Source organism: Heptranchias perlo, chromosome 16, assembly GCF_035084215.1.
Source record: "Heptranchias perlo isolate sHepPer1 chromosome 16, sHepPer1.hap1, whole genome shotgun sequence".
Lineage (NCBI taxonomy): Eukaryota > Metazoa > Chordata > Chondrichthyes > Hexanchiformes > Hexanchidae > Heptranchias > Heptranchias perlo.
The window spans coordinates 15,801,828-15,819,747 of NC_090340.1; the positions used below are offsets into that span (position 1 = coordinate 15,801,828).

At 47.3% G+C, this 17,920-nt stretch overlaps 1 protein-coding gene across 2 annotated transcripts in view; it reads right to left on the minus strand.

Moving 5' to 3' along the window:
* The window catches only part of ndrg4 (NDRG family member 4), a 214,098-nt gene that overhangs the window by 11,931 nt on the left and 184,247 nt on the right, over window positions 1-17,920 (minus strand). For both annotated transcript variants that reach the window (XM_067997685.1, XM_067997686.1), the window contains 4 exons: window positions 11,735-11,786; window positions 10,597-10,644; window positions 6,499-6,534; window positions 5,376-5,427 (listed from right to left, as the gene is read on the minus strand). In XM_067997685.1, coding sequence (XP_067853786.1) covers window positions 5,376-5,427; window positions 6,499-6,534; window positions 10,597-10,644; window positions 11,735-11,786 — 188 coding nt within the window. The remainder of the gene's footprint in view (window positions 1-5,375; window positions 5,428-6,498; window positions 6,535-10,596; window positions 10,645-11,734; window positions 11,787-17,920) is intronic.

Here is a 17,920-nt window from a genome sequence, read left to right on the forward strand (position 1 = left end):
ATTTGGTGAACTAACATCACTAATAAGCGACAAGACAGTTTGCGGAATACCAGATAGTTCTTTCATAGGAAGCCTGCTCTGAGAGCACGATATAGATATCTAGACGTGGACGACAAATTTGTGGGGCGGCCAGAACCATCTAAGAGCTTTTCATCAAAGAAACCTCATTGAGCCAATAGTCAACAAGGAGGTTCCGAAAGCATCAAATGAGAAATCTGAAATTCAATCCATCTAAATTAAAGGGAGGAAAAGAAGATCGTGTGGAGGTTTTGGGACACAGCTTAGATCCAAAATGTGTTCAGTCCTTCAGAACTCATGCATAAAATGGCAAATGGCTGAGTGCACCGCATACAGCTATGGGCCCCGACAACTTCCCGGCTATAGTGCTGAAGACTTGTGCTCCAGAACTAGCCGAGCCTCTAGCCAAACTGTTCCAGTACAGCTACAACACTGGCATCTACCCGACAATGTGGAAAATTGCCCAGGTATGTCCTGTCCACAAAAAGCAGGACAAATCCAATCTGGCCAATTACCGACCCATCAGTCCACTCTCAATCATCAGCAAAATGATGGAAGGTATCGTTGACAGTGCTATCAAGCAGCACATACTCACCAATAACCTGCTCACCGATGCTCTGTTTGGGTTCCGCCAGGACCACTCGGCTCCAGACCTCATTACAGCCTTGGTCCAAACATAGACAAAAGAGCTGAGTTCCAGAGGTGAGTTGAGAGTGGCTGCCCTTGACATCAAGGCAGCATTTGACCGAGTGTGGCACTAAGGAGCCCTAGTAAAATTGAAGTCAATGGGAATCAGGGGGAAAACTCTCCAGTGGCTGGAGTCATACCTAGCACAAAGGAAGATGGTAGTGGTTGTTGGAGGCCACTCACTCAGCTCCAGGGCATTGCTGCAGGAGTTCCTCAGGATAGTGTCCTAGGCCCAACCATCTTCAGCTGCTTCATCAATGACCTTCCCTCCATCATTAGGTCAGAAATGGGGATATTCGCTGATGATTGCACAGTGTTCAGTTCCATTCACAACCCCTCAATAATGAAGCAGTCCGTGCCCGCATGCAGCAAGACCTGGACAACATCCAGGCTTGGGCTGATAAGTGGCAAGTAACATTCGTGCCAGATAAGTGCCAGGCAATGACCATCTCCAACAAGAGAAAGTCTAACCACCTCCCCTTGACATTCAACGGCATTACCATCGCCAAATCCCCCACCATCAACATCCTGGGGGTCACCATTGACCAGAAACTTAACTGGACCAGCCACTTAAATACTGTGGTTAAAAGAGCAGGTGAGAGATAGGTATTGTGCAACGAGTGACTCATCTCCAGACTCCCCAAAGCCTTTCCACCATCTACAAGGCACAAGTCAGGAGTGTGATGGAATACTCTCCACTTGCCTGGATGAGTGCAGCTCCAACAACACTCAAGAAGCTCGATACCATCCAGGACAAAGCAGCCCGCTTGATTGGCACCCCATCCACCACCCTAAACTTTCACTCCCTTCACCACCAACGCACCATGGCTGCAGTGTGTACCATCCACAGGATGCACTGCAGCAATTCGCCAAGGCTTCTTCGACAGCACCTCCCAGACCAGCGACCTTTACCACCTAGAAGGACAAGGGCAGCAGGCACATGGGAACAACACCACCTGCTCGTTCCCCTCCAAGTCACACACCATCCCGACTTGGAAATTTTATCACCGTTCCTTCATCGGCGCTAGGTCAAAATCCTGGAACTCCGTATCAGCAGCACACGGACTGCAGCGGTTCAAGAAGGTGGCTCACCACCACCTTCTCAAGGACAATTAGGGATGGGCAATAAATGCTGGCCTTGCCAGCGACGCCCACAGCCCATGAATGAATTTTTAAAAATCCACAACTTATCGAAAGTCACAGAACAGAGTGCACGCTATTAGCTACAAATCAAGCAAACGAGAGAGACTGTTTAAACTGGAGCACGAGTGAATGACTTATCTGAGCGAAACTACAGTGTGGACCTAAGCAGGCTACAATAGAAGTGGTGGATTATTGAGAAGCAGTCATACGAGTGAATGGAAGACCTGCATCATGTGTACTCGCCTTGTTAAGACCCCATGTCACAAACCATGACACACAGTCTCACTGTGAGCATACACCAAGGCTCACACAGTGACTCAGGGTATGGAACACTTAAATGGCAATGCAAGATCTACCTGAAGATCGGGATAAACAATCCCAGTAACACTGTGTAGAAAAAAATATATAGATGAACCAGTGGACTAGGTGGGCCCCATTAGTAATTGTTGTCAAAACAAATGGTAAATTTGCTGGGACCCTATTAACATAAATGGGGCCATCAAAAGGAAACATTTCAAACTTTCAACTCACGAGCAAATTACAGCAGTTTGCTGATGCAAATTATTTTAGCAAGTTAGAGCCCCCACAGGTTTCTGGCAACTGAAATCGGATGAAGTAAGTTACAAGTTACACAAGTTCAATACGCCTTATGGAAGACACAGATATCTTTCGGCTTTCCTTTGGTATTTCTTCCGCTTCTGCAAAACCATCCATCTGAAGAGGCTGACACATAATTTGTGAGGGGTTCATCCACAGTACTTGGAATTACTGGCAGAATCGACCTGAAGTTTAATGACCAATGCGTATTTGGATTCCTTGAGCTGACCTTTGTTGCTGACATCATCACTAGCCCGGCAATATGGAAGTCTCAGCAATTGATCGCGTCACATCCATTGCACAAGAAAGATGTGCAGACTCCAAGGAAGGGCCAAGTACTTTTAGAGCACTGTTTACAAAGACTCCTGAATGGACCTATAATCATGGACAGGAAGAAACGTGGGAAAATTTAACAAGCTGCTCCTGCAAGAACCAGTTCTGAAGTCCTACGAACCTGAGAGGTGACAATTTCAGCAGATGCATCACCAGCGGGATTATTGCTCATGGTGCTGTAAAGTAACCAGCAGTCACTGAAGGGGAGGGGTGTTAAACAATGGGCCAGATTTTGCAGTCAGCAGCGTACACACGGTGCCAGCCATTCATTAGACTTGCTCTTGCCCAAAGACTTTCTATGGGGTTTTGCACGGCAAGTTGCTGTCAGCGGGAGATCCAAACAGCGTGGCGCCCTCTACAGGGCATCTGGGACCTGTGTGAACAGGACAAGCAACTGTGTGTCTTCCCATAACCAATCAGACTGAAGAATTGTTAATGAGCAGCACAGAGTCTGAACCAGGAAGTGTAAGTTAGAATAGTGAATCCAATGTCAAACCAGTTACAGAGAGTGAAATAAAAGAGGGAAAGAAAGATTGGATTAAGTGAGAGAGGAAAAAAGAGACAGGAAGAAAAAGTAAAAAAAATTATTTACATTTTAAGAAAAATCTTCAACAATAATTAAAAGCTGAAGGAATGAGACTCCACACTTGGAAAAGTTAATTTTCAGTGCCAGCGAGGTGGTTTGGCAGTAATTAAAACTTACCATGCTGTTGAAAGGGTAGTTAGACTGGAATGGACAAGCCCTAACTTTTTGTGGTGAGTTTAGTCCGTATCTACGATGTCAGTGCAGGAACTTCACGCCGTTCAGTACATTTGAACAGGGAGCCAGATGGCGAGATGCCATTTTTGCGCAGCTTACGGAGGGGATGGGCAGCACATCTTGGACAGCAACTTCTGGATTGCAGCGTTTAACTGCGCATCTGCCCTCACCTGAAGTTGCTGTCAGATTTGCGCTGCTGGCCTCACCGTTAATTTCACAGCAAAATCCGGCTCAATATCTCTTCCTAGACTGCTCTGAGCAGCCGCTTTAAAGTGTAAAGTTCAAAAGCATAGAAAGATTGGGACTTGTGTATCTCCCTTTATAACATTTAGGACTGTGTACTGACCCTGGGAAAGTTGTGATCAATTAACATCCCCTTTATAACATGGCAAATGGCCTCTTGCACACTGGTGCTTCGTGAAGTACAGCATTTAATCTTAATAAGATTTGGAAACTAATTTCATACAGTTTGATTTCTCCAGTTAATTTAAAACCACAACATGTCCCTCTTCATGTTTTTGAAGACGAAAATGTGATTGGTCACCAGGAGGTGAAGGCGCACTCCACTGGCACACGTAGAGTCCGATCAATGTATCAGTCAATCCTTCAGGTGTATCAATACACCTTTTAGATCTGAGCATGCGAAATATAACCATGAAGTTCTGGGAAATTCAAATTTACATCAGCATAAGAGCAAACGAACTCAAAGAGAAATACAGAGCCAAAAAGGAGCTCTAATGCACACTTCATACAGAGGGACACCCCATCACATGGAGGGAGCATGTAACCCTGTACAATGGGATACTGGCAGTGCAATAACACTTTGAATATCAGGCCACCAGTCATCAGGTGATATATTACAGTCACAACTATCAACTAGTCCCCACTGATCAATCTTACATTTTCTCCCATTGGTTCCATGTTCCCTATTAAGATCTCACACCACAGTCTCACTGTGATTACATCCAATGGTACAAACAATCTCACTGTGAGTAAATCCCATGGTGAACAGTCTCACTGTCCGTAAACCCCATGGTGAACAGTCTCACTGTCCATAAACCCTGTGATGAACAGTCTCACTGTCCATAAACCCCGTGATGAACAGTCTCACTGTCCGTAAACCCCGTGATGAACAGTCTCACTGTCCGTAAACCCCGTGATGAACAGTCTCACTGTCTATAAACCCCGTGATTAACACAGTCTCACTATCCATAAACCCCGTGATGAACAGTCTCACTGTCCGTAAACCCCGTGATGAACAGTCTCACTATCCATAAACCCCGTGATGAACAGTCTCACTGTTTGTAAACCCCGTGATGAACAGTCTCACTATTCGTAAACCCCATGGTGAACAGTCTCACTGTCCGTAAACCCCATGGTGAACAGTCTCACTGTCCGTAAACCCCATGGTGAACAGTCTCACTGTCCGTAAACCACACGGTGAACAGTCTCACTGTCCGTAAACCACACGGTGAACAGTCTCACTGTCCGTAAACCACACGGTGAACAGTCTCACTGTCCGTAAACCCCATGGTGAACAGTCTCACTGTCCGTAAACCCCATGGTGAACAGTCTCACTGTCCGTAAACCCCATGGTGAACAGTCTCACTGTTCGTAAACCACATGGTGAACAGACTCACTGTCAGTAAGCCTCAAGGTGAACACAATCTCACAGTGAGCCGACACAGACCTCACGCCAGTCTGACTGCTGAATGCACTCTGGCTGGATTTAGGTATTATTTTCCATGTCAATAAAACTGAAGAGGAGATGAAACACATTCACACACAGTCATGCATAATGAGCCTGGGCCTATGCTCCAGCTCTTGTGATACTTACTGTAGCCCATGCCCTGCAGAAAGTACTTGAAGGCTTCTGTCAGTTTTCCAGGCTGTCAGAACAAAATGTACAAACTGATAAAACAGAACCAGCCTGAGGACATTCAACATTAAATGATAAATAAATAAATGCAACACCCAATCGCATCAAAACATCTTAACATGTGTCACACAATGGAGTGCAGTGAGTGCCGATACAGAAAAACATGGCAGCCATTCCGCACCAGTGAAGTCTCCTGAGATCTCAGCAATGAGATGATTGACCAATTGGTCTGTTTTTTTTTGGTGGTGTTGGTGGTGGGAGGAATATTGACCAGGACATTGGGAAAACTCCCTGCTCTTCTTCACGTGTTGCCATTTTTAATACACACCTGAACCATTGGAACAGGCAGATGGACAGGACCTTGATTTAATTCTCAGTTATGACAAATCCGAATCCCCTCAGTACCGCCCTGGAGTGTAATCCTGGGTTATGGCCAGGAATTTCCTCTGGGCTTCTCCCGCTCCACCACCGTAACATGGCACAAACCCTGTTTAAAGCAGCCCGCTTGATTGGCACCCCATCCACCACCCTAAACATTCACTCCCTTCACCACCGGCGCACTGTGGCTGCAGTGTGCACCATCCACAGGATGCACTGCAGCAACTCGCCAAGGCTTCTTCGACAGCACCTCCCAAACCCGCGACCTCTACCACCTAGAAGGACAAGGGCAGCAGGCGCATGGGAACAACACCACCTGCACGTTCCCCTCCAAGTCACACACCATCCCGACTTGGAAATATATCGCCGTTCCTTCATTGTCGCTGGGTCAAAATCCTGGAACTCCCTTCCTAACAGCACTGTGGGAGAACCGTCACCACACGGACTGCAGCGGTTCAAGAAGGCGGCTCACCACCACCTTCTCAAGGGCAATTAGGGATGGGCAATAAATGCCGGCCTTGCCAGCGACGCCCACATCCCGTGAACGAATAAAAAAAAAAATCATACGTTCTTAGGATTGGAGCTTGAACCCACAGCCTTCTGACTTGAGGCAGAAGAGTTATCATCTAATTCAAGCTGGGAAATAGGTTAGAAAATAGGTCTGTGTATGTGAGAAACTGGGCACAGAGTGTGAACTACTAACCTGTGTGATCTGGGGCAGGCCACCAGAGTCAGCCATCTGAAAAATAAAATACAGTTGGACATTACCACAAGGAGAGCGGAAACAACAGTCTTCAGCTCTCATCAGGCCATCACCAGGCTACATTTCTTTAGCAACTAAGTTATAATTATCCAAAGCTGCCCATAGTTCACAGGAATATTGATTACGGACTTCACTTCTTGGGCAGAAACTCGATGATTCAATGTTTTAGGAATTCCCGTCAACATATTCTACCTACTACATTTGTGTAAGTGAGTCCCAGAACTGTGATCCATCAGTTTCAGACAAGTAAACAAGGCGGGCTCTCTATTCCTTAAATCTGCATGGATCTATTGGGTGAGTTTGCCATTACTGTGTGACTGGATTGGATGGGTGTCCCATTGTAACCTGGCTCCATTGGGTCAGTGTCCCATTGTAACCTGGCTCCATCGGGTCAGTGTCCCATTGTAACCTGGCTCCATCTGGTCAGTGTCCCATTGTAACCTGGCTCCATCTGGTCAGTGTCCCATTGTAACCTGGCTCCATTGGGTCAGTGTCCCATTGTAACCTGGCTCCATCGGGTCAGTGTCCCATTGTAACCTGGCTCCATCTGGTCAGTGTCCCATTGTAACCTGGCTCCATCTGGTCAGTGTCCCATTGTAACCTGGCTCCATCTGGTCAGTGTCCCATTGTAACCTGGATCCATCTGGTCAGTGTCCCATTGTAACCTGGCTCCATCTGGTCAGTGTCCCATTGTAACCTGGCTCCATCTGGTCAGTGTCCCATTGTAACCTGGCTCCATCGGGTCAGTGTCCCATTGTAACCTGGCTCCATCGGGTCAGTGTCCCATTGTAACCTGGCTCCATCGGGTCAGTGTCCCATTGTAACCTGGCTCCATCGGGTCAGTGTCCCATTGTAACCTGGCTCCATCGGGTCAGTGTCCCATTGTAACCTGGCTCCATTGGGTCAGTGTCCCATTGTAACCTGGCTCCATTGGGTCAGTGTCCCATTGTAACCTGGCTCCATTGGGTCAGTGTCCCATTGTAACCTGGCTCCATTGGGTCAGTGTCCCATTGTAACCTGGCTCCATCTGGTCAGTGTCCCATTGTAACCTGGCTCCATTGGGTCAGTGTCCCATTGTAACCTGGCTCCATTGGGTCAGTGTCCCATTGTAACCTGGCTCCATCTGGTCAGTGTCCCATTGTAACCTGGCTCCATCGGGTCAGTGTCCCATTGTAACCTGGCTCCATCTGGTCAGTGTCCCATTGTAACCTGGCTCCATCTGGTCAGTGTCCCATTGTAACCTGGCTCCATCTGGTCAGTGTCCCATTGTAACCTGGCTCCATCTGGTCAGTGTCCCATTGTAACCTGGCTCCATCTGGTCAGTGTCCCATTGTAACCTGGCTTCATTGGGTCAGTGTCCCATTGTAACCTGGCTCCATTGGGTCAGTGTCCCATTGTAACCTGGCTCCATCGGGTCAGTGTCCCATTGTAACCTGGCTTCATTGGGTCAGTGTCCCATTGTAACCTGGCTCCATTGGGTCAGTGTCCCATTGTAACCTGGCTCCATTGGGTCAGTGTCCCATTTCAAGGCTGAGTGAGAGACCCATGACTGCCTGGGCTGGTTGTGTGAGTGCCCAATAATAGGGTGAATGTCTAATTGCAGTTTAGATCAGTTGGGTAATTGTCCAATGGCAATGTGTTGGGTGGGTGGCCCACAAGGGCTTGGCTTTGTCAACTGTCTGACCCGTGACTGTGAATATGTTGGGTGAGTATCCTACGTCAGTGTGAAAATGTGACATGATTGTTCGGCTCTGTTTGATGAATGGTGGCCATGATTAGCTGGTTCCGTTGGACGATGGAAGCCCATCATTGTGTAGCTCTGTGGAATAAATGGGGCCTGTGATTGCCTGGTTCTGTTTGATGAATGGGCCCTGTGATTGGCTGGTTCTGTTTGATGAATGGGTCCTGTGATTGGCTGGTTCTGTTTGATGGATGGGGCCTGTGATTGGCTGGTTCTGTTTGATGAATGGGCCCTGTGATTGGCTGGTTCTGTTTGATGGATGGGGCCTGTGATTGGCTGGTTCTGTTTGATGAATGGGTCCTGTGATCGGCTGGTTCTGTTTGATGGATGGGGCCTGTGATTGGCTGGTTGTTTGATGAATGGGCCCTGTGATTGGCTGGTTCTGTTTGATGGATGGGGCCTGTGATTGGCTGGTTCTGTTTGATGAATGGGTCCTGTGATCGGCTGGTTCTGTTTGATGGATGGGGCCTGTGATTGGCTGGTTCTGTTTGATGAATGGGTCATGTGATCGGCTGGTTCTGTTTGATGAATGGGCCCTGTGATTGGCTGGTTCTGTTTGATGAATGGGCCCTGTGATTGGCTGGTTCTGTTTGATGGATGGGGCCTGTGATTGCCTGGTTCTGTTTGATGAGTGGGCCCTATGATTGGCTGGTTCTGTTTAATGAATGGGCCCTGTGATTGGCTGGTTCTGTTTGATGGATGGGGCCTGTGATTGGCTGGTTCTGTTTGATGGATGGGGCCTGTGATTGGCTGGTTCTGTTTGATGAATGGGCCCTGTGATTGGCTGGTTCTGTTTGATGGATGGGGCCTGTGATTGGCTGGTTCTGTTTGATGAATGGGCCCTGTGATTGGCTGGTTCTGTTTGATGGATGGGGCCTGTGATTGGCTGGTTCTGTTTGATGAATGGGCCCTGTGATTGGCTGGTTCTGTTCTATGAGTACTGGAACGGTTTTCTTCGTTTCAGGCATTTCTCCCTCACCTTAAGTGAGTTGAATTAAAAAGGAAGGGTCGATGTTCCCAGTACAGGGAATCAGAAAGGTGGAAGATGCCTGGATAGGAGTACTTATTCAGAAAATGTTGCAAGACTGGATGGACCACCCACATTGTTTAGAAGAGAAAAGGTTCCTCATCTCTGTGCAAAAGGAACCAACGGACTCAACCATTGTAGAACCTAACTAATGAATATGGCCGCTGAGTTGCTGAAGCATAATGTTTAACAGTCAGCAAGGGATTAAAGCAAAGTGAATGACATCCAGTGTGCACGTGAAGCCAGAAGTCCCAGAATCTGATTCTGCCCCAAACCGCTGACCCTCTCCTGAGGTGAGTGATAACATTAAGACATTATTCGGTACAGACCCAGACTTCTCAAATCTGCCTCACGTGGGTCTATATTCTTCTATTTGATCCAACTTTCCCCCTCCTCTTAAGGCATCGACTCCATGCTAGTACCCAGTTCTATGGGTACTGATTCTATAGTCCTTCACTCAATTGGCCATTCTTCGGCAGTCTATTCAACTATGGAGCGTTTCATAGCCAAGTCCAATTCTGTCCTCATCTTTACATGCACTTCCAGCAGGTCAAAGTGGATAGCGATTGGATGACTTTACGCCCTCCCTAACCCAGGAGCACTAAAGCCAATTGTTGCGCTTCTCCCACCATCCCACCTAAGCAGACAGGATATAGAGTCTGGGTTCTTTTCTGTTCCATTGGCTCAGTTCCACATTGGGAGCTGCAACTGCCAACTGAGCCACTAGGGGAGCTAGTCCTGTGTTCTTTATGTAACACTATCTACCTTGTTAAGTAGGGCGATTATTCCAAGGCTCTTTGTGGTGTTATATCCCACCATGGCAAGTTGTGAAAATGAATTCAAGAAATCTGGTAATTTATGGGCTAGACCCAGAAAAAGTGACCATGAAAGATGCCGGATTGCCGTAAAAAAGCAACTGGTTCATTAATGTCCAACAGGGAAGGGAACCCCTATCCGGTCCATCCTATGTGCTTGATTCTTAATGCCCTCAGGGCATCGAGGGATAGGCAATACATGCCACATCCCAAAAACAAAAACAAAAGACCATCAATGAATATGAAGAAATAAAAGGATCACTATCTGAGGTTAGACCCAAGGCCCCCAGTTATCTTGCACCTTTACATCAGCAAGTAATCTCATCTGTGCTACAATTTAGCTGCTAATCAGGACTGATTTAGATTAATTGTGAAGAAATCGGTTGGTCTCGTATTCTTAACTGGAAATGACCCCCGTCTGTGTGAGATTACAGCTGGTCCAGGATGTTCAATACCTTGAGAAAAGTTGTCTGAGTCGGGTCCAGTTTGGAGTTGCATTCCACCTGGGAATGAGATAGCAGTATTAGCATAAAAACACGACGAGTGATAAAATGAGCTGAAGATTCTGTGGACAAACTGAGTACAAGCGCTGATTCCACCTCCCAAAAATAAGGGAGAACTGCTCTGGTCAATATGTGTAGCAACTTTGTACATATTCATGAAGGTGTCCTCTGGTCAGTATCCGTGATTCAAAAAAAATAAGTATTTGCAATTTTGCTAGAAATTGTATCCAGAGGAAATCTTCATAATACATGTACATCACATCAACCAGGGCAGCTCTTCCCTCCCTGTCAGCTGCCTTCCATTTATTCTCTGCTTGTTGTGGGTCGTTCTGCAGCCACACCCCAAACAATAATAATAATAAATTTAAAATATTGCAAGTAGCATGCGTTTCTGAAAGTGTCATACTTACATCCTGTGACACTTTCCCGTTACAATTTCCCATCGCATTTTGTTGATAACACGCCTATTACTACAAAACAACATGCCCTCCATCTCCGTGAGTAACACCATGAGAAATCCATTTTTATATATTTATTGACCATGTATATTACAGAAGGAGAATAACACTTACCTGATTGGTCTGGATGCCATGTTCCAAACCTTTGTCCAATTGGACTGAGGATAATTAGGATATTACTTAGGAGCTTCAAAATAACTGGGCAATACTAGCAGACAAACTCTTAGCACTATTTTAGTGAAGGAGTTAACCCATTTAAAACAAAACAGATTAAGGCCTGTGTTAACCTAGCAGAACAATGTCATACATGACCCAACCAAGTATGAAGAGTTGAGGGAAAGGGACATCAGTAGCAGTGCTCGAATTTGTAGTAGGTGAGGGGGAGATAACCCATGGCAGAAAAATGTGAGAGTACCCATCCCTCTAGTGGTTGCACCAATGGATAGATACCCCCATAATTCACTTGTGCATGCAGTGTTCCTGAGTTTCTAGCTTTTCACAATTAAGCAGCACAATTAGCGATGGCTTCTCTTTCTTAAAGGAGCAGGCTCATGTGGAGAAAATACCCTGAAGTAGAGCATGCAGTTGACCCCAGCCGCTAAGTGTGATGCAGAGTTGCTGTCCATACTCACCACTCCTTCCTCTGCTGGGGAATTGTCCCCCACCACCAGCATCACCGGACACCTGAAATACAACAGACTATCAGCTCACATTCTCGAGCCTGCAGACAGCTCACAGACAGCCTGGCATCAGTCAATGCCCCTATGTCTGTGAAGTCATTACATTATGACGGTAGTTGAGCAGTTGAAAGGGCTCAGAGTAATGAGGTGAGAGCTCCCACCCGCACTACCGCCACATGCCGCAATGTGGATTGATTGCAGCCGTATTGAAATGGGGAGCAGGGGCAGACTGAGGGACTAAAGAGAGGAAGGGATAAATCAGAGGGTCTCAGCACCGGTAACCTTGGTGCACCCCCACTCCTTCAGTATTGGATATCTAGGGGTCATGGAGCAGCTCACTCGTCCAGGGTATCGGCCAAGGATGGCATCGGGCCGGTAAGGATTAAGGAGCAATAAAGTGGGAGCCTTGCTCTCACAAAATCATAGAATCATAGAAATTTATGGCACAGAAGGAGGCCATTCGGCCCATCGTGTCTGTGCCAGCCGAAAAAGAGCTATCCAGCCTAATCCCACTTTCCAGCACTTGGTCCGTAGCCCTGTAGGTTACGGCACTTCAAGTGCTCATCCAAGTACTTTTTAAATGAGTTGAGGGTTTCTGCCTCTACCACCCTTTCAGGCACTGAGTTCTAGACCCCCACCACCCTCTGGGTGGAAATATTTCTCCTCATCTCCCCTCTAATCCTTCTACCAGTTACTTTAAATCTATTCCCCCTGGTTATTGACCTCTCTGCTAAGGGAAATAGGTCCTTCCTACCCACTCTATTTAGGCCCCTCATAATATTATACACCACAATTAAATCTCCCCTCAGCCTCCTTTGTTCCAAAGAAAACAACCCCAGCCTATCCAACCTTTCCTCATAGCTAAAGTTCTCCAGCCCTGGTAACATCCTTGTCAATCTCCTCTGTACCCTCTTTAAGTGCATTCACAACTTTCCTGTAATATGGTGACCAGAACTGTACACACTACTCAAGCTGTGGCCTAACTAGTGTTTTATACAGTTCTAGCATAACCTCCCTGCTCTTATATTCTATGCCTCGGCAAATAAAGGAAAGTATCCCGTATGCCTTTTTAACCACCTTATCTACCTGTCCTGCTACCTTCAGGGATCTGCGGACATGCACTCCAAGGTCCCTCACTTCCTCTACACCTCTCAGTATCCTCCCATTTGTTGTGTATTCCCTTGTCTTGTTTGATCTCCCCAAATGCATTACCTCACACTTCTCCGGATTGAATTCCATTTGCCACTTTTCTGCCCACCTGACCAGTCCATTGATATCTTCCTGCAGTCTACAGCTTTCCTCCTCACTATCAACCACACGGCCAATTTTTGTATCATCTGCAAACTTCTTAATCATGCCCCCTACATTTAAGTCTAAATCTTTAATATATACCACAAAAAGGAAGGGTCCTAATACTGAGCCCTGCGGAATCGCACTGGAAACAGCCTTCCAGTCACAAAAACACCCGTCGACTATTACCCTTTGCTTCCTGCCACTGAGTCAATTTTAGATCCAACTTGCCACTTTCCCTTGGATCCCATGGGCTTTTACTTTTTTGACCAGTTTGCCACATGGGACCTTGTCAAAAGCCCTGCTAAAATCCATGTAGACTACATCAAACGCACTACCTTCATCGACCCTCATTGTTACCTCCTCACAAAATTCAATCAAGTTAGTCAGACACGACCTTCCCTTAACAAATCTGTGCTGACTGTCCTTGATTAATCCGTGCCTTTCTAAATGACAATTAATACTGTCCCTCAGAATTGTTTCCAATAATTTACCCACCATCGAGTTTAGACTGACTGGCCTGTAATTACTCGGTCTATCCCTTTCTCCCTTTTTAAAGAACGGAGCAATGTTATCAGCCCTCCAGTCCTCCAGCACCATGCCTGTAGCCAGGGAGGATTGGAAAATGATGGTCAGAGCCTCCGCTATTTCCTCCCTTGCTTCTTTCAACAGTCTGGGATACATTTCATCCGGCCCTGGTGATTTATCTACTTTCAAAGATGCTAATCCCCTTAATACTTCCTCTCTCACTATGTTTATCCCATCCAATATTTCACACTCCTCCTCCTCCTCCTCCTTAACTACAATGTCTTTTGTGAAGACAGACATGCAAAGTATTCATTAAGAACCATCCCCACATCGTCCGCCTCCACACATAGTTTATCTTGTTGGTCTCTAATAGGCCCTACTCTTTCCTTAGTTATCCTCTTGCTCTTTATATATTTATAAAACATCTTTGGGTTTTCCTTGATTTTACTTACCAGTGCCCTCTCTTTGCTTTCCTAATTTCCTTTTTAATTTCACCCCTGCACTTTCTATACTCCTCTAAGCTTTCCGTAGTATTGAGCTCTCGGTAACTGACATAAGCTTCCCTTTTTTACCTTATCTTATCCTGTATGTTCCTTGACTCCAGGGGGCTCTAGATTTGGCAGCCCCCCCCTTTTTCTTTGTGGGAATATATTTACTCTGAACCCTCACTATCTCCCCCTTGAATGCCTCCCACTGCTCTGAAACTGATTTACCTTCAAGTAGCTGTTTCCAGTCCACTTTTGCTAAATCACTTTTCAGCTTAGTAAAATTTGCCTTTCCCCAATTGAGAACTTTTACTCCTGTTCTATCTTTGCCCTTTTCCATAACTATGCTAAATCTAACTGTATTATAATCACTACCACCAAAATACTCACCCACTGATACTCCTTCCACCTGCCTAGCTTCATTCCCTAAAACTAAATCCAGAACTGCCCTCTCTCTTGCTACGTACTTGTTAAAAAAGTTCTCCTGAATGCATTTTAAGAATTCTGCACCCTCTATACCTTTTACACTGATTCTATCCCAGTTAATATTAGGGAAGTGGAAATCCCCTACTATTACTACCCTATTGTTTTTGCACTTCTCAGAAATTTGCCTACATATTTGCTCTTCTATCTCCCTCTGACTGTTTGGGGGTCTATAGTACACTCCCAGCAGAGTGACTGCCCCTTTTTTGTTCTTTAGATCAACACATATGCCCTCATTTGATGATCCTTCCAACATATCATCCCTCCTCACGGCTGTAATTGTTTCTTAAACCAATATTGCCTCCCCCTCTCTATCTCGTCTGAAAACCCTGTAACCAGGAACGTTGAGCTGCCCTTCCTGCCCCTGGTTAAGCCATGTTTCTGTAATAGCTAAGATAGCGTACTTCCACATGTCTATCTGTGCCCTTAGCTCATCTGCCTTATTCACTAGACTCCTTGCATTGAAGTACATACGACTGAGCGCTGCCAAACTTCTTTGTTGTCTATTTTCTAACCTTTGTTTCCTCTGCCTTCCAAACTCACTTACTAATTTTCTGCCTTCCATTTCCAGCTCTGCATCTCTCCCTCCTGAATCTATGCTCAGGTTCCCATCCCCCAGCCAAGTTAGTTTAAACCCTCCCCAACAGCATGAGCAAACGCCCCTGCGAGGATATTGGTCCCGGTCCTATTGAGGTGCAACCCATCTGGCTTGTACAGGTCCCACCTCCCCCAGAACTGGTCCCAATGCCCCAGGAATCTAAAGCCCTCCCTCTTGCACCATCTCTCCAGCCACGCATTCATCTGCTCTATCCTCCTATTTCTATATCTAGCGCATGGCACCAGGAGTAATCCGGAGATTACTATCTTTGAGGTCCTGCTTATTAATCTCTTTCCAACTCCTTAAACTCTGCCTGCAGGACCTCATCCCTCTTTCTATCTGTTGTTGGTACCGATATGGACCACGACCTCTGGCTGTTCACCCTCCCCCCTCAGAATGTTCTGTAGCCGCTCAGTGACATCCTTGACCCTGGCACTAAGGAGGCAACATACCATCCTGGAATCACGTCAGCGGCCGCAGAAACGCCTGTCTGTTCCCCTAACTATAGAATCCCCTATCACTATCGCTGTCCTGACCTTTCTCCTCCCCCCTGCACAGCTGAGCCACCCGTGGTACGTGGACTTGGTTCTGGCTGTACGCTGCAAAGGAACCATCGCCCACGCGAATACTGGTCAGAGAGCAAGATGCACTCAGAGGACTCCTGAACTACCTGCCTGGTCCTCCTTGTCTGTCTGGTCACCCAATCCCTCTCTGCCTGCACACTCTTAAGCTGCGGGGTGACCACCTCCTGAAATGTGCTATCCACGTAGCTCTGAGCCTCGCGGATGTACTGCAGAAACACCAGCCGCTGCTCAAGGTCTGAAACCCGGAGCTCGAGCTCCTCCAGCTGACGACGTTTCCTGCACATGTGGCTGTCCATAATCAAAATTATTTTTCATGCATGATTCAGCGACAAGGCAGTCGTTCACTTGCTCCCAGTCTATGACTGAAGCCTCACTGTGACCGGCTGCTCAGAGTTGGGTAGGCACATCTCTTGCAAGCTCGCGATCTCCCTTGAAAGGAGAGCTCTTTGTCTCTTCAGAGCATCTCAACTATTACTCTGACTGACTCAGGAAACTTGCTGCATCAGGTGGGTACCCAATGTGCTTTACCTTGTCTCATGAGGCCAACACGTCGCACCATCAGACTGCCTAGTGTGGCACCAACTATCACTCGCATTATGGCCCACTAATTCTTTAATTTTGTTCCTATTTTCAAGCTACAGCAGCTCTCGCTGTACAACAGGAAGTGGGAGGTGCCCCACAAATTCACCCTTCCCACAACTACACTGAATTCCCAGGTTCCACATTAGCTCGGTTGGTAAAGGCACTTCTGGGTGTGTCTCTGCCACATCTCCCCCTTCCCCTTGATCAACAAGCCAAGCTTCCCCCAAGATTCCTCCCTGCACGAGCCCTGAACCCTCACCTTTCTCTAGTTTCCTTCCTATCTCCCTTCATGCCCTCTCCAAGCTCATCTTGTCCATGACCCATGACCTCATTCGCACTAAACGGCCCCCAGGCTTGCCAACATTGTAAACGGTTCCATCTCCTCGGGTACTGTCCCCCTCCCTTTCAAAACTGCCGCCATCAGCCGCCCCCCGCCAACCCCTCACCTCACCTCACCATCCTCAAAATATGCACCTATGGGGTATTTGCAAACTACGGTTGCCTGGATGGGTCTGTTGCAGAATGCCAGAGAGGCACAGAGAGCAGCTGTGGGCTTATCCAAGAGGGATTCAAGTCTGGGATGGCAGCAGGAGAATAAGAAGGCAGAGGAGTAGCAATGGGTTGGGGTGGGGATTGGTTGGAGTAAAGTATCCAAGAGGGGAGAAGTGAAAGGTGACGTGACTGGGAGATTAAGAGGAAAATAAAAGGGAGATAGAAGTTATGGGCCCAGGTCTGAAGAGGCAGCAAAATGTGCATGTGAATGGACACAGAGCGATTTCAGATTATATGGAGATTAGGAGACACATATCCCGGTCATAAACAGGACAGGGAGGAGACAATATTAAAGAGCCCAAAGTTAAAGTGAGATTTACCCCTCACACTGGGGGCAGTGACGGGGATATTCCCCCTCACACTGGGGTCAGTGACGGGGATATTCCCACTCACACTGCGATCAGTGACGGGGATATTCCCCCTCACACTGGGGTCAGTGACGGGGATATTCCCCCTCACACTGGGATCAGTGACGGGGATATTCCCCCTCACACTGGGATCAGTGACGGGGATATTCCCCCTCACACTGGGTATCAGTGATGGGGATATTCCCCCTCACACTGGGATCAGTGACGGGGATATTCCCACTCACACTGCGATCAGTGATGGGGATATTCCCCCTCACACTGGGGTCAGTGACGGGGATATTCCCCCTCACACTGGGATCAGTGACGGGGATATTCCCACTCACACTGCGATCAGTGATGGGGATATTCCCCCTCACACTGGGGTCAGTGATGGGGATATTCCCCCTCACACTGGGGTCAGTGACGGGGATATTCCCCCTCACACTGGGGTCAGTGACGGGGATATTCCCCCTCACACTGGGGTCAGTGACGGGGATATTCCCACTCACACTGCGATCAGTGACGGGGATATTCCCCCTCACACTGGGGTCAGTGACGGGGATATTCCCCCTCACACTGGGATCGGTGACGGGGATATTCCCCCTCACACTGGGTATCAGTGATGGGGATATTCCCCCTCACACTGGGATCAGTGACGGGGATATTCCCCCTCACACTGGGGTCAGTGA